General features: G+C 47.1%; 14 protein-coding genes across 14 annotated transcripts; 9 read left to right on the top strand and 5 right to left on the bottom strand. All coding sequences in view use genetic code 12, as the record gives it.

Annotated features, from left to right (window-relative positions):
- Positions 1 to 586: 586 nt before the first annotated feature.
- Positions 587 to 1,246, top strand: CJI96_0005112 (uncharacterized protein; the record flags this gene model as incomplete). The annotated part of the gene is made up of 1 exon (XM_029034133.2): positions 587 to 1,246. One exon carries the CDS (start codon positions 587 to 589, stop codon positions 1,244 to 1,246), a length of 660 nt encoding a protein of 219 aa, XP_028891696.1.
- Positions 1,247 to 1,772: 526 nt separating this feature from the next.
- On the top strand, positions 1,773 to 3,656 carry CJI96_0005111 (uncharacterized protein; the record flags this gene model as incomplete). Its single annotated transcript, XM_029034132.2, has 1 exon — positions 1,773 to 3,656. The coding sequence occupies one exon, from the start codon at positions 1,773 to 1,775 to the stop codon at positions 3,654 to 3,656; it is 1,884 nt and encodes a 627-aa protein (XP_028891695.2).
- Positions 3,657 to 4,298: 642 nt separating this feature from the next.
- CJI96_0005110 (uncharacterized protein) lies at positions 4,299 to 4,601 on the top strand (the record flags this gene model as incomplete). Its single annotated transcript, XM_029034131.2, has 1 exon — positions 4,299 to 4,601. One exon carries the CDS (start codon positions 4,299 to 4,301, stop codon positions 4,599 to 4,601), a length of 303 nt encoding a protein of 100 aa, XP_028891694.1.
- A 94-nt stretch (positions 4,602 to 4,695) lies between these two features.
- CJI96_0005109 (uncharacterized protein) lies at positions 4,696 to 5,355 on the bottom strand (the record flags this gene model as incomplete). Its single annotated transcript, XM_029034130.2, has 1 exon — positions 4,696 to 5,355. The coding sequence occupies one exon, from the start codon at positions 5,353 to 5,355 to the stop codon at positions 4,696 to 4,698; it is 660 nt and encodes a 219-aa protein (XP_028891693.1).
- Positions 5,356 to 5,679: 324 nt separating this feature from the next.
- CJI96_0005108 (polyphosphatase DDP1) lies at positions 5,680 to 6,369 on the top strand (the record flags this gene model as incomplete). Its single annotated transcript, XM_029034129.2, has 1 exon — positions 5,680 to 6,369. One exon carries the CDS (start codon positions 5,680 to 5,682, stop codon positions 6,367 to 6,369), a length of 690 nt encoding a protein of 229 aa, XP_028891692.2.
- A 60-nt stretch (positions 6,370 to 6,429) lies between these two features.
- On the bottom strand, positions 6,430 to 7,380 carry CJI96_0005107 (uncharacterized protein; the record flags this gene model as incomplete). Its single annotated transcript, XM_029034128.2, has 1 exon — positions 6,430 to 7,380. The coding sequence occupies one exon, from the start codon at positions 7,378 to 7,380 to the stop codon at positions 6,430 to 6,432; it is 951 nt and encodes a 316-aa protein (XP_028891691.2).
- A 159-nt stretch (positions 7,381 to 7,539) lies between these two features.
- CJI96_0005106 (uncharacterized protein) lies at positions 7,540 to 8,508 on the bottom strand (the record flags this gene model as incomplete). Its single annotated transcript, XM_029034127.2, has 1 exon — positions 7,540 to 8,508. One exon carries the CDS (start codon positions 8,506 to 8,508, stop codon positions 7,540 to 7,542), a length of 969 nt encoding a protein of 322 aa, XP_028891690.1.
- Positions 8,509 to 9,025: 517 nt separating this feature from the next.
- On the top strand, positions 9,026 to 9,366 carry CJI96_0005105 (alpha-ketoglutarate dehydrogenase subunit KGD4; the record flags this gene model as incomplete). Its single annotated transcript, XM_029034126.2, has 2 exons — positions 9,026 to 9,095; positions 9,149 to 9,366. The coding sequence occupies 2 exons, from the start codon at positions 9,026 to 9,028 to the stop codon at positions 9,364 to 9,366; spliced, it is 288 nt and encodes a 95-aa protein (XP_028891689.1).
- Positions 9,367 to 10,166: 800 nt separating this feature from the next.
- On the top strand, positions 10,167 to 10,985 carry CJI96_0005104 (proteasome core particle subunit beta 7; the record flags this gene model as incomplete). Its single annotated transcript, XM_029034125.2, has 1 exon — positions 10,167 to 10,985. One exon carries the CDS (start codon positions 10,167 to 10,169, stop codon positions 10,983 to 10,985), a length of 819 nt encoding a protein of 272 aa, XP_028891688.1.
- An 884-nt stretch (positions 10,986 to 11,869) lies between these two features.
- Positions 11,870 to 12,925, top strand: PDE1 (3',5'-cyclic-nucleotide phosphodiesterase PDE1; the record flags this gene model as incomplete). Its single annotated transcript, XM_029034124.2, has 1 exon — positions 11,870 to 12,925. The coding sequence occupies one exon, from the start codon at positions 11,870 to 11,872 to the stop codon at positions 12,923 to 12,925; it is 1,056 nt and encodes a 351-aa protein (XP_028891687.2).
- A 129-nt stretch (positions 12,926 to 13,054) lies between these two features.
- On the bottom strand, positions 13,055 to 14,809 carry RET2 (coatomer subunit delta; the record flags this gene model as incomplete). The annotated part of the gene is made up of 1 exon (XM_029034123.2): positions 13,055 to 14,809. The coding sequence occupies one exon, from the start codon at positions 14,807 to 14,809 to the stop codon at positions 13,055 to 13,057; it is 1,755 nt and encodes a 584-aa protein (XP_028891686.2).
- Positions 14,810 to 14,967: 158 nt separating this feature from the next.
- CJI96_0005101 (uncharacterized protein) lies at positions 14,968 to 16,479 on the bottom strand (the record flags this gene model as incomplete). The annotated part of the gene is made up of 1 exon (XM_029034122.2): positions 14,968 to 16,479. The coding sequence occupies one exon, from the start codon at positions 16,477 to 16,479 to the stop codon at positions 14,968 to 14,970; it is 1,512 nt and encodes a 503-aa protein (XP_028891685.1).
- A 4,654-nt stretch (positions 16,480 to 21,133) lies between these two features.
- CJI96_0005100 (uncharacterized protein) lies at positions 21,134 to 21,415 on the top strand (the record flags this gene model as incomplete). Its single annotated transcript, XM_029034121.1, has 1 exon — positions 21,134 to 21,415. The coding sequence occupies one exon, from the start codon at positions 21,134 to 21,136 to the stop codon at positions 21,413 to 21,415; it is 282 nt and encodes a 93-aa protein (XP_028891684.1).
- Positions 21,416 to 22,926: 1,511 nt separating this feature from the next.
- Positions 22,927 to 24,711, top strand: WOR3 (Wor3p; the record flags this gene model as incomplete). The annotated part of the gene is made up of 1 exon (XM_029034120.2): positions 22,927 to 24,711. The coding sequence occupies one exon, from the start codon at positions 22,927 to 22,929 to the stop codon at positions 24,709 to 24,711; it is 1,785 nt and encodes a 594-aa protein (XP_028891683.2).
- Positions 24,712 to 25,248: the final 537 nt, after the last annotated feature.

Genomic DNA, 25,248 nt, shown 5'->3' with positions numbered 1-25,248 from the left:
AGGTAACGCTAGTTCTATGGTGTAGGCGCTGTATACAGTGCAATTGTTTAGCCATAAGGATAGATGATGAAAGTCGATGTAATAGGATGTAATTGGGAATATGAACGGCAAAATGAATCTTTGAAGCTTTCAACATTATAAAACTATACTTTTTGTCTTGATATGTTTAGATTCGGGGAACATACGCTCCGTGAGGATTCAGCAGCAGTACGTTAGCAACAAGACCAAAATAAACCTCGGAATATAGCTAAAATCTCTCTAAGAAATGTGAAAGCATTTTACATTCGAAGTAGAGGTATGACGTGTGTAATAGTAGAATGGTTTATGGTTTTTGTTTGGGTATCATTTCTGAAAGACTGATGGCTGCAAAATGAGGTGGTCAGTATATTCAATTCACGCCACGCACAAGCAAAGAGATCAACAAACGTGTGTTATTACTTTATTTGACTTACAGACTCACCACCAAGAATCTGAAATTGTTGTAACAAAGGTATGGCCAGATAAATGGGAGGTTCCTCTACAAGCACGTGACTTCAACCTCCAATGCTTATCTACTGCCGACCAAGACCCCATAAGCGCCTCCAACATGCCCAACTACGTTTTCAGCTTGGCCCACTTCTGCGAGATCCACGGGCCCTCCATTGTAATATGTACTCAGAAAAGCAGCACAGGAACCAAAAACAAGGCATCGTCCAAGCTCCAGCTGTGTGCTCTGTGTGAGTTGGTGCTTCCCAATGACGCAGTGAACATTGTCAGTTCGGTAGACGAGAAGGAAAAATATGTTTCTACCCGCTACCCGTCATCACAGAACCTATATACAGCGTACGTGAAGCTTGTGATGAAGCTGCTATCGGTGGAAACATCGGCAGACTCGCTGAAACCGGTCTTCTTTGGTGATGTGGTGAGTGGGTTTTGTATGAGCCGAGTGTTTAAGATTCAGGATGTCAACTCAAGAGGTGGAGAGAGAAAATATGCTCTAATCATGGGATGTGACGAGGAGGTGCATCTTCTACGAAACTGGGATGTGGTGACCACATATATGGGTGAAATTATTCTGCTCATACAACGACAGGTGGAGAGAAACTTGGCCCAGGAGGCCGAACAGCTGAACGTAATGGACAACGAGAGGTATTTGCGAAGATCGAAAATTCGGCCAAAGTCGTTGGTGGAGTTGACCAACGACACGCAGATATTTGTTAAAATCCACCTCTGGGCAATTGACTTCCTACGAGATGTGCTTGATTGAGGGATAAGTACTCAGAAATTGAGAGAGTAAAAAGATGCCTATAGTAGCACCCCAACTTAAAAATTCCAGGCAGGGCCTGTAATTTCGGGTGATGAGCTTTATGACCGATGACCATGTTCACAGAGAGTGAACATAATAGATCACACAACCATCATGATGAACGGCTTGATGAACAATTAGTATTTGAAGTGAAAGAAATGGCTTAAACTCCCATGCGAAATCAAGTACGGTTTGCTCTTGTAGTCCAATATGAGGACCATGAGGACTACTTTGAGCATTCAACGCAGTAATCTTAAAATCAGCTTTCTAGCTCACAGTAAATCTGTATTGTTCGATACTTCGTTCTCTTGTCAAATGAATATCTTGAATATATTACTGACCACATATTTCTACCCTATGTATCTACGCGCATAGCTGCAAAACTATCTTCATATACTTCGTGTTCTTCTCACGGTACGTGACCAGTGTGGCCCATAGAACATTGTTGAGGCTCATCTTGCTTGTACGACATTTCTGCGACAAGCAAATGCTCTTCTATGTTTCTGTGTCACTCTTGTTGGCGTATGTTGTCAACTACATCGTAGCTTCATACAAATCTCAAGATCCTCCAGTATACAAGGCTACAGACATGAAACGGTACTTGAATCACCGTAGTCCTTTTATAGAGGAGTCATTTATTCCTCTGCTGCTTCTGCAATCGAGGCTGTTGGAAAAGTGGCAGGAAGAGCTTTCTTTGGAGCACGATCCCAGGCTACTTCCAGCGCTATGGCTAAACAAGATAACAGCATCGTTGGTCGAAAGAACTGCGAAGTTGAGGTTGCCATTCGAATGGTATTTTGCAGTCGACCTACAAGAAGGGCTTCAGGCCTTTGGTCCGAAGAACATGGATACTTGTGAGGAGTTAGCAGGGTTTTTGGGGATAAGTTTATTTGACAGCTGTGAAACGCTACAGAACCCGAGGCAGAAAACTTCAAAGTTTAGGATTGTGAAACCTACAGATGAGCCGCTTCTGGAATTGTCTAGACGGTATTTGGGTGCTAATTATCTATTGCATACGTTAGACTTGCCCAAGCAAGTGGTGTTCCTTGGTGCGGGTCCACTGGACGAGTCCTTAGTGGTACCAATTCATCAAAAGCAAAGCCAGGCCATTCACGAACAGCCAGAATTATCTCTTTTGGCTAATGGCCTAGACAGAAGAGTCTCGCTTAAGGAGCAGGCTGACCATTTAAGAGCTAAGTGGACATCGTCAAGAGTCGTTTATACAATGGAAACTCTTCAGGCTGAAGCAGTAGCCGATCCCACAGCACAGGACTTCACAGTGCCAATATTGAAATCCCTTTTCGAGTATGAAGAGAATACTTTAGATTATCAGTTGGCGAAAAATGTTCATACTGCCTCATCTAAAAAGTACTTCCATGAGGCTATTCTTGAAGGCAGCGGTAAAGGAAGCCATTACGATTGGAGATTCTTCAAACAAAGCACCTTCTCCTCGTACGAGCGCACAGCAGTGTTACATCGCCTCACCAGAGCTTGGCTCAGGTTTGCTCGAGACGCTTGTTTCAAGTCTTGGTTGGCTCATGGTACGCTTCTAGGCTGGCACTGGAACGGCCTCAACATGCCTTGGGACGAGGACCTTGACGTTCAGATAACAATGAGCAGCCTTCATGTGCTCGCAAAGCACTACAATCAGTCGGTGGTTGTGGATGTCACAGACGGAATTCAGACCGGCCACATGTATCTAATCGACGTAAATCCTCATTTCTTGCAACGTGATAGAGGCAAAGGTGACAATGTGATTGACGCACGCTTCATAGATGTGTCTACTGGGTTGTACGTGGACATCACAGCACTCGCAGTATCCAACGATCTTGAGGTAGTTCAGAATTCACCAGGCACGAAAAGGCACAACAGACTTCACCAGGTTTTCGATCCCAGCTATACGGAGATCTCCAAACTGTTTGAACATGCCCCAAGACTTCGGGATTCAATTGAAGCCCGGTTGCAAGGGCTTGAACGAGGACAGTGGAAAGCTGGAAAACTTTACAATTGCAAGGACGACCACTTCTACCTCCTCGACGAGCTTGGGCTCCTTCCGACCAAATTTGAAGGCGTGCAAGCGTACGTTCCTATAGCGTATCACGAAATCCTTAAACGAGAGTATCCTAGAGGTACTAAAGCTCGAATATATGAAGGCTGGCGCTTCTCTGACAAGTTGCAGCTCTGGCTACCCATTTCCGAATGTGGTAAGGCTGCCCTTGGCTGTGACAAAGAAGATTGGATTCTCGAGGAAGAATTCACCAGAAACATTCGCCATTCGCCAGAGGAGCCGGGCCTCATCACAAAAACTCCCGCCAAGATCGATCCTTGGCTCCTCAAGCGCAACCAAAGGCTCTTGAAATTCATGACTTAGACCATTCAAGGTCATCAATTGATTTTTCACCAACCCTGGCATCTCTTCCTCCTCTAAGGTCTGTTCCCCAGCGACTTATGGGCCACAATAACAGCACGACCTTGCCCACCACTAGTCCCAGACTCACAGGCCCAAATGTGTTGGAATCTATTGAGTGGAACTCGTTATCACCTTCTACCCACAAGTGGTTTCGAGGAACCACAGTGGCGCCTTGTCTAGGGTATTCTTTCCTGGGCATTATGTGATCTCCTTGCACACCCGTGATACGCTTCGTCAAAAGCTTTTCTGGGTCATACGGCGACCTGAGCATCACTATGTCGCCCCTTTGTAACCCGTTCTGGCTGCGTAGCAGGAACTTTTGTACTAGCACCACATCTCTGGCGGTTGTCTCAGTGCCAGGGTTGAACGTTGGAGCCATCGAGGAACCAGTCACACGACACGGTGAGTAGCCAAACTCGAAGGCAGTATATAGCACGGGGAACCACGAGAGCGTGACGAGCGCCGTTTTCACTTCCTGGCGCATGATGAAGAGATTCCCTGATTCTATTGAATTAAGCAGCGTCTTCCCCAGGTTGCGAAATTTCCAACATCGCACTACTCTCTGCAGCCAGATTACCTACTACTCGCTTTTTCCTTGAAATCATGTCGGCTGTGCTAGATCAGGCGATGATGGAAGACATCGCTCGCCACTGCCCCGAGCAGTTTCTTGCTTTCCACCAGTGTATGTCGAAACCGCCCTCGGAGGCCGACTGTGTGTTGGAGCAACACAACTTGAGCAGATGCATCAAGACCAAAGTGCCTGTTTTCCAACAGATTCAGACAAAATGCGCCGGCAAGCTTCAGGCGTATGAGGCCTGTTTGCGCTCGAACAACTCTGACCAGAAAAAGTGTGAGGCAGACCTCAAGTCGCTCAGAGAGTGTTCACAAAGCGCCATTGGCAAGTAAAAGCAGATTCGAACTACACCACACTTTAGAGTTATAGAATACATCCATGTTCATTACCTCACCTAATTTCTCTACTTTATCCTGTCATAGCCTATCACGCCAAGTACTTCTGTGGGACATTGTGGATCTTGATGGGACTGGCGTAGTCCTTTGCTATCTGCCTAATGTCAGGCTGATCCCCGTGGGTGCCCTCGATCTCGTGTGCGTGGTGCAAGAGCTCGTGCTCAATATCTTCCTTGTGCTTCACGTGCACGTCTGGATCTTGATCCTTGTGGTACTTATTCCAGTGGTGGTTCTCGTACTCACTTTCGAAATCCATGTGGTGGCCAGGCCCGTAGCCGAAATCGGGCAATTCCTCTTTCCTGTCGATGAACCGCTTCCACTCCTCCAAAGTAATGGTTCCGTCGCCATTGCTGTCCAAAAGATTCATGACAATGCTGCCGACCTGGGACTTGGCCTCTTGCGAGACCTTCTCCTCTGCAGCATGTTCTCCCATCCCACTGCCATCGCCAACAACTTCCTCACGTGTCAACCCGTAGACGTAGAGGACGTCCTCGAGGGTCCAATAGCCTTTGTTTTCAAGATCGTGCATCTTGAAGAAGCTGACAGCGTCGAAACTGTCCATCTGGTGCTCCTCTTTCATGTGCCATTCCTGCCACGAGACACCTGCGGGCCGTATAGGGATATTTTGGGAGCCACCATGTGATCCATGTGCTAATGCAACGCCCAAGGCAACAAAAAGCGATAGAAGCATGGCTTTTGGTGGATATTGGAAATCTGCTGAAAGTTTGTCTTTGCCAGGTCGAGCTGAGATCACTGTGCAGACCAGACTTAAAATACCACAGCCCAATAAACAACGGCCTTGAAGAACGATCTCATGCCCAAGTCGAATAGATGACTTCTAAATCTGATTCTCGAGCTCAGTTATAACAGTAATAGCGGCATTTGACTATGGAGGGGCTGTTTCAAAGTGGTCTTGCTCGTGGTAGCTGCGAATACAGCAGACACTCTCATAAATAGGTTGCATCCTGACCTTCTTCTAGATTGATCAACCATAGTCTAATTGATGCTTAGAAAGATGCCTCACGACATAAACAAGCGTCTACCTATCAACGATACGAATATTTTGGGCATGTGGGAAATCTTGCACGTGACTTTCCCCATATTTTGGTGGTTTATTGGTGCACGAGGTTTTCATTTCAACAACCCGATGGCCCATTCCCCAAATCCGAATTTGCCCGTGAGAGCCGCTGAGTCTCGTGTTGGCAGAGAAAACCAACGCTACAATCCAGAAAATGGCGCTCGAATGGTAGCAGGATGCATTTGTCTCGAACAATCGAAACAAAAAGTAATCATGATTCTGTCTTCAGCACACAAGGGCCAGTGGGTTTTTCCTAAAGGTGGAATTGAGCTCGACGAAGGCGACGATTTTGTATTGAGCGCCGTTCGTGAGACTTGGGAGGAGGCCGGTTGTGAAGGAAGAATTGTCAAAAAGTTGCCCGTGGTGTATGATATCAGAGGGTCCAAAGCACCGGTGTTGAAACCTGGCGAGGACTTCGATCCACACAAGGTGATTCCCAAGCTGGAGTTTCATTTTTACGAAATGCTGGTGGAACTGCTCAGTAAAGAGTGGCCGGAGGCTCATAAGAGAGAACGAAGATGGTGCACGTACAGTGAGGCCAAGCACGAGCTTTTGAAAGGGAAAAGAGCCGAGTTGGTGAGTGCCCTAGACGCTTCGAGCATAATCAAAGACAGCGCCGAGTTTTAATATGGACATAAGTTCTTATATTGCGTGATTGTCAATTGATCTTTGGTGTGGGTCAAGTGTCTACTTAAATAGACTGCCCATCATGTTCGCCAACATGTTACCCCCGCCGGAGGTGTTGCCCAAGTTCAAGTTAAAGAAGAGACGACCAATGTAATCCATGGAGTTCGTGAGGCATTGCTGGCTGAGCAAGGGCTTGTAATGAGTGTATAACTTCATGAACTTGTCGCCAGCCTGCGTCTTGTCGAGAGTGATGGCCAACAACTGCAAAAAGTTCAAGAGGGAAGACTTTTCAAAAAAGTAAAGCTTCTGGCCTTCTTCTTCGCAAACCTCATAGGGTTCCTTCTCCTCAGCAATGTACTTGGACAAGAAGAGGTTCACGGCGTTGTGCACGAAGTGGACGTTCTTCAAGTACGCGTAGTTTATAACCGCTCTAGCAAGGAATAAGCCAGCATCACCGCCTTCGCTCTCGTGCCACTTAAATAAAAAGTCAAGGTACACTGGCAACGACTCGTAGGTTCCCAAAATAAGATGCAACTCGGCCACAGAGAAGAACTTATGCTTCTCCTCCTCTGATGGCTGAGCGGCAGCAGCATTGAGCAACTTCACCCCAAACACATGATGCAAGCTTGGGTCACCAAATATTCCCTTGTTTTCGTCGTGGTCAATTGACCACTGTAGAGCCCGCTTCGACAAGTCCCCCAAACTAGGGTCTGTGTCTGGAAGTAACGAAACCAATTCAATGATCTTCGCCTTTGACTCCTTGGAGCATGGAGTGTCACTCTCCTCATACACGGAAACCAAGTACAATATAAGATCACCGGCAGAGGCATATTCATTGTTCTTTGCCAATATCGTCAGCCCTTGGTACAATAAATCAATGGCATCCTTATACTGTTTGGTTTTCACGTACCTATTTGTGATAGTTCTGAGGGTTTGGTGGGCCTCGTAAAAATCTTTGTTGTCGATTCTTTGCTGAAACCTTGCGATTGTTCTTTGGAGTTTGTCAGACATCAGTGGTGGTGGTGATAGTGGTTACGGATGAAGGTAGATTTTTGCGCTCATTCCTCGCACACTACCAGGTTCCTCTCTTTGGCAGGCTTCTACAAGATACAAAATTTAATAAACGCTGGATCCTCAAAAATTAGCCTGCTTTATTGCTTCCTTGTTCATTTAAGATATTCCCATCAATCTGTAAAAATCACGAACTAGGGTTTGGTTCTTCAACAGGTGGCGTATTGTTTCCTCCCCTCTATGTTTTACGTAGATATGGACCACCAAGGCGATTTCGTCTTCAAGCATCACGGTGACTCTTTTTCTTGTGTCAATTCTTCTGAGCCACGAGTAAGCGTGTACGATTGATGCGTTATTGAGAAGGATGTAGCATTGCTGTGGGAACTTGATTTTCCTGTTTGCAGCCATGATAAACGAAAAGTCAAGGTTTGACACTTCGATCATTTTTAGTGATTTTCTTGTTTTTTCTATGATCTTAAAAAGGATACGCCCAAGGAGACTGTGTTTGTCTTTCTCAATGGAGAAATTTTTTTGAGCTTTCTTGCTGGAAAAATACCTGTCGTATTCCTCCAAGCGCTGGGGGGTGATCGAGTTTCTCGAAAAGAATATTTTGAACCGATTATTGATGATCTGTTTTCTTGAAAAAACTCTAAGAATCTGTAGGGCCGGGAATTGGTGCTCCTCGAAATGCCTGGTGAGATCTCCCTCCAACTTGGAAAGTGGCCTTTTACGAACCAAACGGTGGCTGTAGATTAATGTCAAAGTTGTGAGCTTGGGTAGCTCATGAAGCTCTAAAAGATAAGAGAAGCTGGCTGCTTCGACGGTCAAGGAAGCGAGAAACTCGAAGGTAGGCAAGGGCACTTCGTATTTGAAGTCGTAGAGCCTGAGGTCTCTGATAAAAACAGAATGTGTTTTAGATAAAACGGAAAGTCTCTTGTATGATATTGTCTTCTTTTTACGTTTCTTTGACACGGTCAAGGGCACAACCGTCAAGAGAAATCCGGTGAAGTGCTCGTGTAACTCGGCGCAAGTTCTGGAGAGGTTCAATATGCCACGCATACCTTCATCCAGGAGAATGAAAAAGCCAATTCGGTCAAGAAGACAGCCGGGGAGGTCGGTAAATTGCATATTTAGAGTATTCTTGCTATCAACGTGATATGGGATATAGAAATGGAGGAGTACTCTTGGTTTGTGAAATGGCTGCGAAAAGTACCCAAATAGCCAGAATTTACATCCATCCACAAAAAACCAGAATACACCGAGAGGAGAAAAGAAAGAGAATTTACTCAACAATCGTGTCTCTCAGAACAAGAACCTTCTGCTTCGGAGAAGAAATCGAAGCAATTCGCCAGTTCGGAGCTAATTCTTCTTCTTACCGATCCTGCGACCAAGGCTACCTCTACAACAAGACAAATTCTGCTATTGTAGTCATCAAGAAATGAGAAGGAGGGACACAGGATCCTGTTGCTCCATAAATATGTGCGATTTACCACTTGCAAGCGTCTTTCTAGTTGCTTGCTTTGTGGTGGTGCTCCGAGTCAGCCAGTGTGGCCTGCACACAAGCCATTCCCATCATCCTCCGGGACTAACCGTCTTCAATGCACTAGTTTCAACCACCCACATCACCCAAGTTTACTTCCCTAACATGAGACAGTCAGTGGCATTATTGAAACACGTGCCTCTCATAAAGTTTGTTGGCGGCCCACATCCACATTGTACGTGCTTTTTTTCCTTGAATTACGTTCTTTTTCATTCACTAACCAATCAGCTGCTCCCTCGAGCAAACCCCAACCACATCCATGTGCACCAAACGGGAGATTGCCCCAGGCTGTTGCCTCAACAGCTTCAGCTCCACTCAAGCCTATCGAGCTCAAGGATGGTGAAGTGCTCTTGAGAAACGAGTTGTCAAAGAGATTCAGGTATAGGGCCCCTAGTGCCACTGAGGTTGAGCAGATTGACTCTGGCGGAGCTGAGCTCGTGTACTAAGCATTGTCATTAGAAGAACGAAGCATACAATGAGATACTAGATGAAGATGAAGTGTAGGTGCCGTAGGCAGAATTTAAGGAAAGAGACAGAAGGAAATTGGCTGCGAGAGTGGAAAGCAGCTTGCGAGGGAAGTGATACTACGTGTGGATATGATACCTGATTAAGATGCAATGAGAGAATATTTGGTTGAATTTGACTTGGGGAATTAGCATTCCAGCCGAGCGGAGATCCCCACAACACCTCCGTAGATTTATACAATTGACAAGGGTATCCGCAAGAATTTGGTCAATAATTCCGATTCAAGCTGAAGAAGAAACGAAACTTGCTCTTGTATCAAAAGGGATTAGGTTGGAGGAGGGGGCCCTTTACTGGTAATGTTCTGGTTAAGCTTCCCTAACTTTACTTGTAATCCCAGATGCCAAACCAAACATTCTTCACGTCACCCAGCCATGGATCAAAAGCACAGCATTAAACAGCAAATTCTCATTACCTTAACTTTAGTCGCTTTTGTCAGGATCTGCTTCCTTTTTCGCAACCATTCTTCCAACGGCCCCTCTAGCGGACCTCTGTAAGAGCCTCGACACTCAAAGTTTAACCATCAAGGGCAATTCAAATAACTTACAATTATGCAAATCACAATTTCAAGATAATCTTCACATCTTTCGAAAAACTCTTCTTATAAGAAGTAAGGCCCACTTTCAGGTCCAGGAGGCACTGGTGCGAAGGTGCTCAGGTTAACTTACTGCGTCGCCACCTCTTTACTATAGAAACCAACTAACTCAGTCTTCACAGCAGCGAAATGAACCACGACCCGTTTGCCTGGGGAAGACCCCGTGATGACGTTTACGGTGCTTACAACCGTGCCATTGCTGATGCTGGATTCAAAGAAACGCTGGAAATTCCGACCAAACACACCCAGCAGCCTATAATCACTGGAACCTCCGTATTGGGACTCAAATTCAAGAACGGAGTGGCCATTGCCGCAGACAATATGGGCTCGTATGGGTCACTTCTCAGATTCAGCAATATCGAGAGATTGATTAGAGTCGGGGACGAAACGATTGTGGGCATTTCAGGAGACATATCTGACTTGCAACACATTGAGCGTCTTTTGCACCAATTGGAAACAGAAGAAGAAGTCTACGATAGCGATGGGGGCCACAACTTGCGTGCTCCCCACGTGCACGAGTACTTGACGAGGCTCTTGTACAACAGAAGGCTGAAGATGGACCCCTTGTGGAACGCCATCATTGTTGCCGGCTTCAACGATGACAGAAGTCCCTTCATGAGATATGTGGATCTTTTGGGTGTGGCGTACGGGGCACTGGCTCTTGCTACAGGCTTTGGCTCCCACTTGGCTATCCCCTTGTTGAGAAAATTGGTGCCTTACGACCTGGACTACGAGAAGGTGACCAAAGAAGAAGCACACGAGGCCATCCTCAACTCCATGCGTGTTCTATACTACAGAGATGCCCGTGCAGGTGACAAGTTTACGTTGGCAGTGTTGACGTTCGAGGATGGGAAGGTGAATGTGAGCTTCGAGCAGAACCAAAAGGTGGAGAACCAGAACTGGCAGTTTGCTAAGAACATCATCGGCTACGGAAGCAAGCAACTATAGGTGGTATAGAAGCGGTCGTCGAGCATGCGAGATGGCAAATGAACTCAATATAATGGCCCAGTGTAGAGAATTTTACGTAGTTCACTTAGGGTGTTGTTACGAGGGATTAGAAAAATCAAATTAAAGACTAAGGTGTGTTGATGCAAATTATGGCCAAGCACTCACGTAAATTTTCGATTGGCCAAGCGAGTGTTGATGTGTGAGAAGTGCATCTTCACAGACAGAGTCGCCCATATCATGGGAGTTTTGCAGATGTTGGGTCTCGTCCCTGTAACCAAGCCTACCCGGTGTCAACTTCCCCTCAATTTGTGCAACATACAGTGAAATGAACGCAATATCAAGCAGCCACCGAAAACCAGCGGGCTGCTTTCTCAACAAATTGAAGTTGCTCTTATCAAGGATTTCTGTGGACTCCAATTTTTCTAAGTAGCGCATCAGCCTGTCAATAAGTGCAGATCTTCGGTGGTTTGAAAATCCGAACATCAAGGACAGTAATTCATAAAAGCCACCGTCGTCTCAAATAATATCCCTCCTTTTGGACCCACTTCAGGTTGCAATATCCTAATTTTCTCAAATTCTCGTGGCTCTCAACCACAAGACGATTTGCAACCAACAATGTCTTCCATGTGTAGAAGGCCCTCGCGCCGCAGACCCCACAAACGGCTAAAAGTGCATTTGACAGCTGCCATTTGCTAGAAAGTTCACAGAAATTCACAGCAATCAAGGGACCAGCAAAAGTCAGGGGTCAGCTCCCAATTCCACTGAGTCTTTCCAAAAAATCACCCTTTCGGTGTCCATTGGGCGTTGCTTTACAGGTCGTTCGCCTGCACACACGCACCACTACCCATTTAGTCCAACCTTCAACCATTTTCTTCCAACCTCCAATGTCTTTCGATATCACCTTCTTGGGCGCCTCCGGCGGGCCCATTGAAGCCAGCACGTGTTCTTTGTTGATCAAGCCCCACCACTTTGACTATGAGCAAATCAAAAGTGCCCAGGAATCACCCCTTCTCCAAGTTGACGCTGGCTCGGGCCATTTACTGCTCGCGGAGCTCATTGCAGACGCTTCAAGTGCTCTGCGATTGTTAAGGTTGTATGAGGATGCCAATGACCTTCAAGAGTATCTATCGCTAGAGCCCACTAACCCATTCGCAAACGTACAGGGAAGCCCGTTTCTGGCGCTGAAGCGGATTCTCAATTGCATCCCCACAATTCTCATCACTCACCCACACTTAGACCATATCGCTGCGTTGGTGCTCAATTCGGCAGAACGTAACTTTAGAGATGCTCAGGCTACTGTGTACGGATCGCTATTCACCACAAAAACGCTCCAAAGCCATGTCTTCAATGGGAAGATCTGGCCCAATATGGTGGAGTTGGGTGCTCTAATGTTGGCGCCCGTGCAAGCAAACATGCCCTTCACAACAAATAATGGGATCTACTCAATAACCATGTTTGACCTTCAGCATGGCACTACTTATACCGACGGCCACCCAGTTCCTTACATGTCGCTGGCTTACCTTATACAACACAATGCCTCTAGGTCCAAATTACTTGTATTTGGCGACTTCGAAGCGGACGTGGTGCTGGGAAAAGGGCTTAATAGACATATCTGGGAACAGATAGCACCCTATGTGGCCGATGGCTCTCTCAAAGCTAGCGTCGTGGAATGCTCCATGTGCTCACAAGAGTCTTGTGACGAGCTCTACGGCCACCTCATGCCCGAACACCTTATAGGCGAACTAGAAGTGCTTCGATCGTACTGTAGGATGAAGCCCACCTTGAAGGAATTTCACGTTATTGTCACTCACGTTAAAGAGACACCCGGCGGGCCGGACCCGAGACAAAAGATCTTGAAAGAACTTGGCGAGTTGGCATCGCGAAGCAACCTACAAGTCAGCTTTTCCATGGCTCTTAGCGGAATCTCCTTCACCATATGAATCTATGCACTATTTTTTATTTCTGAGATTAGGGCACCTCTCCTTCATGTCCATCTAATACAATTCGCATCTCCATTATTGAACGTTTTATTTTGTTTCTTTTAGTTTCTCTACCTCATCGGCAGCACATTACTGCACTGTAAACAGCTCTGTGACAACATTTTGATGCAATGTGAAAGGCAACGATGCCTCATCTTCGTCCGCGGTGGTGACATCCAACACCTGCACTTTTCCGAAGGCAACGTCTGATTCAGTGACATCCTCGGTTCTATGTATCTCAAGTGAGACTCTCACGGGGAACAAGGAGTCCTCGTCCATCGCAGGAATGGAGAACTCAAAAGTACCCAGTGGGTCAGCAAGCGGAATCAGCGACAACGTGAACAACACACCTGAGTCTGTAACATCGTAACTGACTTGAGCACCAGTCTCATCTTTTAGTTGGACTTCATCCAGCGCTATAGGCACTAGAAACTGCACGTTGTCAATACTCTCCTGTGATGGATGAGAGTCAATATAGTTTTGAGGAACTTCATACTCTAGCGTCACATCGGCAACTCCTTCATTGACACCAACCCATGCAGTCACTAAGAGTGGCACTAAATCGCTACCCTCTGTACTTGAAGCTCTCCAACGCAAAACACCGACATTTTGATCGTTGCTAGGGAACGCTTTTGCCTTGTCCTTAAGGCCAATGATGCTCTGGCTGTTAAACAAAGCTCTGTCTATGTTCGGATGTGTCTTGTATTGGAATGCCAGGCTTGAGCCCGTCTTTAACAAGATCTTGGCCTTGGCGAGCTGTGGGTCATTGATACGCAATTGCAAGTCACCTTTCACTTCTGAGGTCACCACAGAACCTTCGCGTGAGATGTCTGCAGTGATCTTCTCATTGATGGTAATAAGAATACCGTTATTGAAAGGTTTGGAACCACCTTGAGGAGCTGGAGAGGCAGTGGCGGAAGCAAGCTCTGAACGAACTGCTGGTGAAGCAGAGACAGATGCTTGGGAAGGAATCGCAATTGAGGGGGCAGCCGGAGCTGGCTGTTTACCCGCCGCAGGCTTGACGAGATCAGATACCAAAGCTCCGCCAGCAAAGGGCGTGTTAGTTGTGAGCAATGGCTGCGATTGAGGGTCGTGCTGAGCCACCTTGCCAGCCTTCTTGCCCAATTGCAACCCTGCACCGGCAGGAGCAGCCAATCTTTTCAGCAACAAGTCACCTGAAGGAGCAGGAGCATCACTCTCCACCTGTGCCGTCGTATCGTACGAAGGAGTGGTGTTCGTTGGGTAGCCATAAGTGATATTGCTGGCAGAGGAGGCAGACTGTGCACCTGCGTTGAACATGGCCAGCTGCTGCTCCATATTTTTACGAGCCAATTCCTTTCTCTGAATTTCCTTTGCACGTCTTCTGCGCTCTTCAATAGCCTCCAATTCCTTGTTTCTCTCAATGATTTCTTGAATTTTCTCCTCATGCGAGTCCATCTCTAAGTACGTTTGCACTTGTGACAAAGTGAGTTTCTCCTTGTATCCCATAGTAGCGATTTCATCAAAAGCAGACAAGATCTCGAAGGCGTTGTCAAGTACCTCTCTTTCGTCCATGCTTCTCACAATATTGGAGACAACAGATACGAAAAGGTGCAACGTATCAATGTCCTGAAGAATATTCAGCTGCTTGTTCGTCAAAACAACCACGTAAAATTCCTCCAATGGTTGGTACACGTATCTTACTGATTCATCTTCCACGGTGGTCGATTGGGATCCAGCTTTTGAAAGGAGACCGGGAAAATTGGCCAAGAGCGCTGTGATTCTGTCCTTATCAACTTGTCTGAACAGCCTGGCAAGGAGCGCTTTGCCGCCATGAGTACATATACACGCAGCTAAAACGACCATTTTTTCAAAGATTAGATCGATATGTGTTTATTGGTTTAGCGTAGCTTTTTTTGACACGCACCGAAACACGGGCGTGCGTAACACAAGAGATCAATTTTGCAGCCATTTGGGCTATTTGGGTTCGTCGACTATTCATTTGTTTTTTTTTGTCTATGTATTTATGCTCCTTCTGTTGGGTTTTCAAGAGATTTCAGACTCACGCCCTCAACATCTAGACCTTCGACACCACCTACTCTCTCTTTCTTCAATTTAGTCATTTCACGTTCAATCTCGTTGATCAACACCTCGTAGCCGCACTTCTTGGACCGCACACGGGCCTCTCGAAGGTACCGCTCAGCATCGTCGTATTTCTTAATGTGGAGGTTAACAACACCAATGCCATAGGTGGCAATAGCCGCAGTCTGGTCCAAGCTAGAGTCCTTCAATTCTGCAGGTAACGCCTTCCATCCTTGAATCACCGACTCGAACGTGCTCAAGACTTTCTTCACAATATCGTTCAAAACCTTGTGATGTTCCTTGTAGATTGAGTACTCTGTGCTTGACCAAGTGCTTTTTATCTTCTGCTCGATGTCGTCTCTTTCCTTCTTCGTCAACTCGGAGTCCCCCAGCTCAAGAGCCTTGATCTTCTCGTAAGGCACATTGATTTTCTCCGATAAACTCTTGTTGAGCTGCATCAACTCTGCTTCTTTCTTCTCCATCCACATGTATAGCAAGGAAGCTACATTGCATTGCGAGAGCAACAACTTATCAGGGCTAGCTCGAGCGCTCATCATCTCATTTGTCATCTTCACTCTGGCCCAGAGCGCAGTGTCAATATCCTGGAGTTGAAGACACACGACCGATAAAAGATCGTATGCGCCAAAGTACTCGTTAGCAAAAGGCTCAAACGCATCAGGGTTACTCTCCAAGATAGGCTGGTCTTTATGGAATGCCTCGAACCCTTCTTTCTTTGCAATTGCTTCCAATTCAGGGCCTCCCATCTTCTTCTTGACCTCGTCTTGTGCTACCATTAGATGCGTGAGCAAGATTGCCTTTATTAAGTGAGGCTCGTCTTGATTGAGTGACGCAGTCTTCAACGCTATACGCAAGGCCCGCTGTATGAGGTGACCTCGATGACTTCTGTTTTGAATACGCATTCCCATTTTCGATTTAGGTGGTGCTCGAAGCACAGATAAGTAGAGAGTGCTCATTTCATGGAACACATATCCTGCCTCCTTGTTCATGCCTAACCGCTCGTACATTTCGGCAATCTTGATCTGAATGCCAGTGTACTCATCACACAAAGGGTCCATTTGCAAACGGTCACACTCCTGAAGCGCCTCAATATAGTATTTCAATGCTAGTTGCCAATCAGCGTCTCCCTTATTGGACTCAGCCCAGAGACCTTTTCTGAGAATTTTTGCCACCAGCTTGGGAAACGTATGCTTGGGCCAGTAGTAATAGTACACAAAGGTGTTGATAGCAACAAGAGCCATTCCAACGTAGAGGAACTTTTTGAACCTAGAGGTCTGGCCTCTGTGCATGTTCTGGAAGTGCTGGTACTGATTGTAGACATTTCTGGACTGATTGATGCGGAGTGGTGAAATCAAAGTTGAGGTTCGAGAAACAGGCTTGAAGAGCTCCTTTCGAACTGCTGGCAAATACAGCCGCTTCAATGCATTGGCGAACATTGAGTTGTAAGTAAATTGGGAAATCAGAAATTCGATTGTGTGGTGTGCGGGGCACGGGTGCAAGCATGGTTTGGAAATGGAATGGTTGCGAAAAATGAGACCACCACCGGCAATGAGAGGAGTGTGAAATAGAGAAGAATAGAGGTTAGAGTAAGATTAGAAGGGCATCAATGATGGCGTGGTCAGATTGAAGTTTACAATTTGGAATTTCAATAATATATTTAATTGAGGGTAAGACCACTTACCACCGATTCAGCAGGCAGCTAATTGGTCACATATTTGATATCGAATCCAACTCAGGATCGAATATCAATTATTTTGAGTCTGACCACCTTTCCGATGTTGCTTTTTTTTTCTTGAAGCGTAAGATTTGAGGTTATGTCTGGTGTCACTCTGCTACATTTGGCTTACGATCAAGATTTTTGAAGATGTTCTGGCATAAAACAAAAACCGTTACTCAGGATGTAAGCATTAATGCTTTGGGAAGTAAACCGATTTTTGAATTGAATGTCAGGAGAGTTAGCACGATTGGAATCCCGAAGTATTAATGTTGTCCACATTCATTACGAGTACGTTTTCGTTCACTCCAATGGCATTTCGACGATATCAAGTAGCTTCATTACTAAATACATCTCACTAGAGTGTTCCAATCATCTATCATGCTGAGGTTAAATTTTCTGGCATTGTGTCCCTGAATGAAGAATTGAAGAGCTTTGAATACAGTAGAGTTAAATCCCCCTGGTGCGTTGTTAAAATAAAATATCCCACAAAGAGCCCCAAGAGGCATGCTGAAAAAGTCAACTTTACAATGGGCTCGAAGTATCCTGACCTACTGCGTTTGTGATAAAAATTACGTGATAACAAGGGAATAATACAGGTACAGCCGAAAAGGTGAACAAAGATAACTTTTCAGCTTACCAAAAGGCTAAGATTCTCACCCTGAAATAGAATGGGAGTAATTTTTTGAGATAATGCAGAGTTTTCTTAGCTCACATTGTGATCACCACTCAATGCTCTAGGCAAATCGGCAACAATGCTCACAGAATCCGGTGACTAAAAATCAGAAAATTGGTGGTCATGATGTTTCAAAACCTTGGCGATTGTATTTGTGGCCGACAGCTGACTAAGAATAACTCATAGCATATGCTGCAGAGAATGGACCCCTCAAGAAGCCTCCACCCTTACTTCTGTATGACTTCAGCAGAGGGATCTGTGAGGTTCTTGCTTCAATGACCAGATAACATTAGTTGCTGTGGAATTTGCTAAGAGGGTATTGAAGCTATTGTTGACCACTTTAAGTTTTTTTTTATTCTTTTTTTTTGTTTAAATCTCTTTTCTTATGAATATTTTTTTTTACTCTGGTGATACTTTAGGCGCCACTTACACGTTTTTGTGATGCACAATCTTGGACCATCATTCCATAAAACGAAGAACGGCCCGCTTTTGTTTTGCTTTGGAAACGATGCTTCCAAATGGGACACTTAGGGTTCATTGCTCACGCTGAGTCGTAAGCGCTCAAAACTCTGCATTCTCATAACTCAAGGCAAAGTTTCCGCAATAGACATGTTGCATCCAGCAAAGCCAAAGAGGCAGGGACTGGTTATGATTCTCGCAAAGCTCACATTCACACTTGCTGAGCGTATCCGAAGGAGCTTGTGATCACAACCCTCTCGTCTCTGCAAGTGAACAAGGCTAGCTTGCCTCTTGTCTGGGAGGGGAGTTTCTGTTCCTGAAAAGAGGGCTGGTGAAGGTGAAATATTTGTGAAGCATGTTGATGAGGGGAAGATTAGTAGCTTTGAGCGGTTAAGTATTTAGGCGCTTAGCTGCAATAGTGATTGAAAGCGTTCTATTGTTTTCATAGGTTTATTGATGGGTAATCCAGAGATAAACGCAAACTTCGCTTGTAGGTCACTCTCTTCAAACAACTAAATCTATGACACATGTGATCCACCAAAGAAAACGGAGTCGACGAATGTGAACCCTCGTGTCACAACGATATGTCACAAACTCGGTAAACGGAAATGGCTTGTGAGGCACAACCCGACAAATAACAACATGTATACCAACGCCAGCCAGAAGTGCAACGATTAGCAATCGTGCATCATGCTTGGGAGCCGGTTAAAGTAGCACTTGTTTCGTTTCGTGGGAGGAACTCGTTGCATTGCAACTTCGTTAAAGATAGCCAGTGGAAAGGAGACACAAACAACCAATGGCAAGAGATAGATTGAGCGGAATATAGTCCTTCATCGATATTTTAAGCATAAAAAAAATGAAGAAGAAGAAGAATAAATTCATAAAAATATTCAACAAAGCAAAAGAAAAGAAGGAGAAAAAAAAAGACGCCAAACAATATCTCCCTCGTACCAATTTAAATTTGCAACGTAGCCCACTCAAGATCTGAAAGATTAAACTTGCGAAGGCTGCTTCACAAGCATTCTCGAGGCGAAAACCGAGGGGCAGCGGCCACCAAAGTAGCCGGACAGCATGGCATAATAACCACGACAGTACGGTGCATGTTCGTAAACGGCACCGAGGGTAGCTGGTGGCCAGAGGCGAATGAGAAGAAGCAAAGCAGCGAAACCACGAGTGTGCAAGCCGGAGGTGTCTCATAACCGTAAGCGAAAGCAGGGTCTTTTGCTGGGTGAGTGATCAAGAGGGGAGATCAGCGGCGACAATCTTGCGTAAAAAATAGAACATAGATGTTCGCTTACGCCCAGCGCATGAGGTCAGAGAGAAACAAATTGGAAGTATTGGCATCAGCAAAAAGAAGAACAAAAGTAGAGAGTTTTTCTGGCAAGCGGCACCCTGGAGGGTCTCCAACCGCCCGCAATCCGTTTGAGCGAAGCAGCGCCCCAAACCAGCTTTGGAGCCCCGGGCGTCCTGTTGAGAGATTACAGAGGAGCCACAGGGAGCAGAAACAGAAGGAGTACCAAATCGCAAATACCAAAATCGCAAGTAAAGAGAGGAAAAGAAAAAAAAAAAAGAAAATAAAAAAAAAAAAAAAGAAGAATAGAACATCTCCGTTGCCAGGCGTGACCGGTTCACTCACAGCAAGAAGCCGATAACCACGAGCAAGTGAGCACCATTGTTGCAAGGCACCTTGGGGGCGACAATGCCTTTGGCACACAATGTGGTTGCATTCGGTGCAGCGTGGTTACGGTTCGCAACACCAGGCAGCAACCACGTCAGCGTAGCCAAGCGACGAGGCAGAGATAATGTGGGAAAGTGTGAGCATCACCAAGCAGCATCACCAAGCAGCAACAGCAGCAGCAGCAGCAGCTGTGAGAGAGAGTAGAGAGGAGAAGAGGCAGTTTGCCCGTCTGGCGTCGTGGCTGAGTGTTCTTTGGCAGAATTCCCAGGGCGCGAGCGAGCCAAGGCGAACAAGAAACGAGACAGGACAGGAGGCCTCCTCAAGTTTAGTTGTTGCAGCCAGAGGGGTCACTTGCGAATGAGATGTCGGGGTGTTCAGGTAATAGAAATGTAGATGGGATGTAAATGAGATTAAGATGAGATGTAGATGAGATGTAGATGAGATTTAGATTACTAGGAGATGAAGATACGTGCTGGTAGATGGAGGCCATGTTACATTTGCGGGCGGGTGTGACTGGCGGATTCCGTGGGTCTGCCGCTGCAAATGGCCCAGGGTCTGCCTCTTTGGCTGTCCCCAGCAGCAGCGTCTGCGAGGGTCTGCTGCCACACAAAGGCCTCTGTGGGCGAGGGGGCTGCGAGGACGTGGCTACACAAAGAACGGTACAAAGGCGCCGGCAGCGAAAAAAAAACCCACAATCAGATTCTGCCGCCGGGGCCGCCGACACTGCTGGGGCCCCCCTGGGGCTTTGCCTGGCAACAGCGTGATGGACAAGTCTGGGGCCTTGGGTCACACATGGGCAAAAAATCACCCACACTTGGTGTAGAGGGCAATGTGTTTGTGGCAATGTGCTTGTGGCAAAGAAATAGATTCTGGTGCATGGGGAAGTGGTGGGTTGAGAGCACGCTACCGGGGTTTTAGCCTGGGGCGCGTTCCCACCTCTGCAGCATCGCAGCCCTGGCCATCAGACCCTGCGGCAATGGGCGGCCGCACAGAGGGAGGAGGGTGTCGTTTTTGTGGTTGCAACCGAGAGCCATCGAAGGTGTCAGAGTGGAACTCGAGGGAGAGGGAGGCGTTTTTCTAGAAGGCCATTGAGAGGGTCGTAAAGAGGGCGCCTCAGGGTTGTGGTGAAGCAGGAAAGCGTGGAGGGGCGGCTTTCCCCCAAATGATGTTCGAGATTTGGATACGTAAGGGTACCTTTTGGAGGCAGTTTTTATTCTACGACTACCGCTGGCGTTGGGGGCGTTGGGGACGTCGGGCTTGGGGGACTCGTTAGCGTTTTGCAGCCATTGCGCTTTCTCGCTAACAACATCATGGCACCACAGAATTTGCATCAATAAGCTCCATTTATACACGTATAGCCAGACATAAACCCGGATATCATAGCTACGTGTTCGAATTCCTCATCTTGCTCAGTTTCATGATGAAATACGTCTTTCATGGGCCATTGTCGTTCTACGCCCGACCTGCACACAACGCGACCCGGGCCTGCCCCAGGACCCCATCACCAGGGCCAATCTTCGATCTGACATCCCTCATCGCTCACTTCCTCCCCACAAAATCTCCATGTCCAACATCCTAAACGTTCTCAATCCGCCTCCCTCCAGACCCCTCAGCGACGAGGAATGCCTTCCCTGCACGGCCGTCCAGCTGGCAGTGTGTCTCGGCGGCGGAGGCTACTTTTTGCTGCTGCTTCCCTTCAAGGGCAAAAACGGCGTGGTGGACTTGAAAAAACACCCTGTGTGGTTTCAACGAGGTGTTCGAGGCGTGGGCATTGGTCTAGTGGCCCTTGGGATGTATCGCTTGGGAGAAGTGGTGCAGATCTACGGCAAGAAGCACTGGTTGTGAAGCGGTTCTAGGGGCTCAAGACTCAGCGGGCTCAGCTGACTGGACCCCAGAGTGATGGACCAAGTGGTTTGAAGACATGCAACGGCGAGTATATAGAGATGGCGTAAGTAGGTGAACTGGGACACACTGAGGTAGACCAAGCTGGTGAGAAGGGAATGTCAAAAAAGGATGAAGACCCATGGTGAAGACTCATGATGAAGGAGGAAGGGGGCGTGGAGAATTATGGAAATGCCCTGATAGTTGACAAAGTTCTGTGAACTCGTTTGCTTTGATTGACTTTTCGAGGAGAGCTTTATGGCTCAAGCTACCTTGTGTCGAGATCTGATGTTTCAACGCATTCAGATGTCCTGAGACATAGCTCGTTCGCAGCCAGTATAGGCGACAAATCGATTGAGGCGAGTGAAATCAAGGATTTGGAAGCGACATGCTGGCTGAGAATGGTCTCGAGACCCCAAGTAAAGAAGAGATGAAAAAGCAAACAAACCTTTCTTGTGAGTCAAACAACTCTCATTGACAAGACCGGTTGCAAATCCGAAGGGCCCAGCATCCGCTTATAGGAAGGGAGAGCTTGAGGAAATGCAACGTTACATCGTCGAAATCAAAGAAAAAACAAACAACAGCAACATGGTTCTATCCCTATATGTCATTCTTAACAATGCCTGGCTACAGCCTAAATTACATGCTACTAAAGGGTCTATGGTTTTTTTGGTGTGCTAGAGAGTTGACTAGTGTGTGCCGGCACAGGAGCCCTTGTGGATATGCGAGAACACCTCCACCTACGCACGAACACGCAGGCATGCATACAAGTCGGTGAAAGAGCGGCAAGACCTTCGCTGGGTGCCAACAGCAGTGGACAACCAACGAGAAGCGGGGTCAGCTAGATGATCTGGGACGAGCAATTGAACCAGTCGGCTTCATGGTATCAGGGGAGGGCTGTCTGGACTGTCTGGCCATATTTTGAACAAATCAAAGGTATGGGCTCCACGGAAGTGGTAGGTGGTGAATTAGCTGATATCCTGCACACGAGCGAGGTCGGTTTGTCTCCTTTTTCCCCCCCGGAAGTCCCCCCCAGTCTCCCCCAAGTTGTGTGGCCCAGCTCAGCTCCCATCCCCCAATTCCGAGGGTCGTTCTTATGGTGCTGCACTCTTGCAGCGCAGCATACATACAGACGTACAGCTCACAGACGAAAAAAAAAAAAAAGCTTACAGATATCGCAGGGCCGGCGGATAGGATGCTCTGGTTAGGTTTCTTTTATTTTTGTTTTATTTTTTTTTTTTTTTCTGTCCTTTTTCTTCTTTGCAAGATCTGGGGGTCACAAGCTTATAAGAGCCCTCATTGCGTCCGCGAGGCGAATTCAAGCACCTTTCTAGCCCCAGTCACATTCACCATCCTTCCCTCAGCTCAATTCCATATCCTCCATCTACCGCCAATTCCACAATTCCACCCCCCTCCGGTCCACTCACTGCAATTCTTCTCCAATCCACAACTCTAACCTATTTGAGCCGTTTTCCATGGATCATTTTGGGGAACCTTTAGACAAACCAGGCGTATCGCCGTTCAACCCAGGCTCTTCCACAAACACTACCAATTCCTCTAACACCGTGCACTCCTCCTCAACATCTGCCACTGAGTACCCGCTCGACATTTCACTGAAATACTACGAGCAGAGCCAGAGCCAACAACAACAACAACAACAACAACAACAACATCAGCAGCAGCAGCAGCAGAGCCCGAATCCTCAACAGCAGCAGCACCAACATCCACAAAATCAACAAAATCACCAACACCTTCAAAATCATCACCCAAATCATCACCAAAATCACCATCAACTCCAAAATCATCACCATCCAGGCCTCCAAAATCATCTCGTCCAGCCTCCGTATCAGCACCCACAGCCGTTCTATCCTTCCATTTCCTCCGTTCCTTCCGTTCCCTCCCACGCCCTCTACACAGCTGGCCTGATAAGAGTGGCCCAGTTCTCCGAGCCCGCTCCTGCCAACATGAACAACTACCCGGGCCAGTATCAGCCGTACCATACGAGCCCGCTTCCCGGGCTGAGTCTGGAGGACCTGAGGCTTGTTTCCCAGGACGCCTTATCGTCTGTGCGAGACATGCAACGAAACAAGGCGGGCAGTTTCTATGGCCTGAATCGAGGAGCCACTGGAGCAGACTCCAGCAGTGCTCCAGCCACAGAGTCTACTTTGGATCTGTATAATGGTCAGCAACAGCATCAGCAGCATCAGCAGCAGCAACAGCATCAGCAGCAGCAGGAGACGCAGCTGCTGCCTCATCAACACAGTGGTTCCAATTCTTTAAAAAAAGAGAGCCACGGCCTCGTATCGCTTATACCTCCTCCACACGTGCAACAGAAAAACGCCGCCAAGGACGACGCAGAGACAGAGAGAAGCGCCATCACCACCAAGTGCCTGCGGTGCAAGAAGGATTTCGTGCAGAGCTTTGTCAAGCCGGCAAAAGGGAAAGACGTCGGGGCCGAGCCGAAAATCTTCAAGTTGTGCCATCACTGTAGAGAATTGCAGCGACAGAGATCAAGGCGGTGGCAGAAGAAGACTAAAGACAAGCAGGGGGCTTGCAGAAGGTGCGGTGGGGTGATTTCTGAGGAAGAACGTAACTTTGTGCTTTGTCCGCAGTGTCGCCAGAGCCTACGAGTTCGAAAAGCCAATCGTGCTGCTCAGGGTAAGTGTGTCCACTGCTCAGGCCCGCTAGGCGCTCCGCTAGACCCATCTTTGGCCGCCCTGGCGTCGCCGGGCCAGTTCAAGGTGTGTCAGCGGTGTCGAGAGAATGACAAGATTAGACGTACAAACCTTGAGCGCATGGGCAATTGCAACCGGTGTGCCAAGGCGTTGGACCCAGCGCTCCAAGGGAAACATAAAGTGTGCACTGCTTGTCGACAAAAGAAGAAGAAACGGTCGCTGTCGTCGCCTTCCGAGCTGTCGAGCGATCTCAATGGCGCAGGCATGATGTCAGATCCACAGCAGCAGGTGCCTGCCATGAACTTTGTTCCAGGCCAGGCAGCCATGATGATGCCCAATCACATACAGAACATGTCTGGCGGCCAAATAAACCAGATGCAAAACCAAATCCCAGGACAAATGGCCCAGTACCCAATGGGCCCAATGGGACAGATGAGCCAAATGGGCCAAATGAGCCAGGATTTCTTTGGCCAGTATCAGCCGGTGGTCCAGCCGTTGCAGCATCCCATGGCCATGCCGCAGGCCCTGGACCAACAGAGCCAGCAGCAAATGCCTCTGTTCAGCGCTCGTGGCCGTCTCCAGTAGCCATGAGCAGACTTGTAGTAATAATCAGTGGTGCACCAGTTGCACTGACAGGACATTTAATACAGAGCGTTCCAGGTGAGAGCAGCGTCCCAGGCGCTCAGTACAATAGAAGCTGCTTCTACACTTCTAGAAGCCAATACTAATTACACGATGTAGTAATTGCATAGAGCATCCAACCACGTTATTCTGAAGGTGAAGTGCACTTTGGCTACTTAATTGTACCCTTGGGTGCAAAATCTTCCCCCGATCAAATCTATCCAATAAGGTTGCAGAATTTGCTTAGATCAACCCAATTATGCTGCAATTACCAACGATATCAACATGACAAAGTAGCCTTCAAAGACAATGCTCAAAAAGATCCAGATCCAGCCATTTTGAGAAACCACATTCGCCAAACAAAACCCCAATTTCCTATTGTAGACCCATTTTGATCTGAAACACCTAGACGTATCTCCAAGCCCTCGGCCTCACATACCGAGACATTGTTTTCTTTGTGAAGTATTGATGTAGTTCTCCATTTGGAACAAGTGCCTCTCA

This window comes from Candidozyma auris, chromosome 6 (genome assembly GCF_003013715.1).
Source record: "Candidozyma auris chromosome 6, complete sequence".
In the NCBI taxonomy this organism is placed as follows: Eukaryota; Fungi; Ascomycota; class Pichiomycetes; order Serinales; family Metschnikowiaceae; genus Candidozyma; species Candidozyma auris.
The sequence above is the reverse complement of the archived record's forward strand: the minus strand, read 5'-3'. Positions and strand labels throughout refer to the sequence as shown.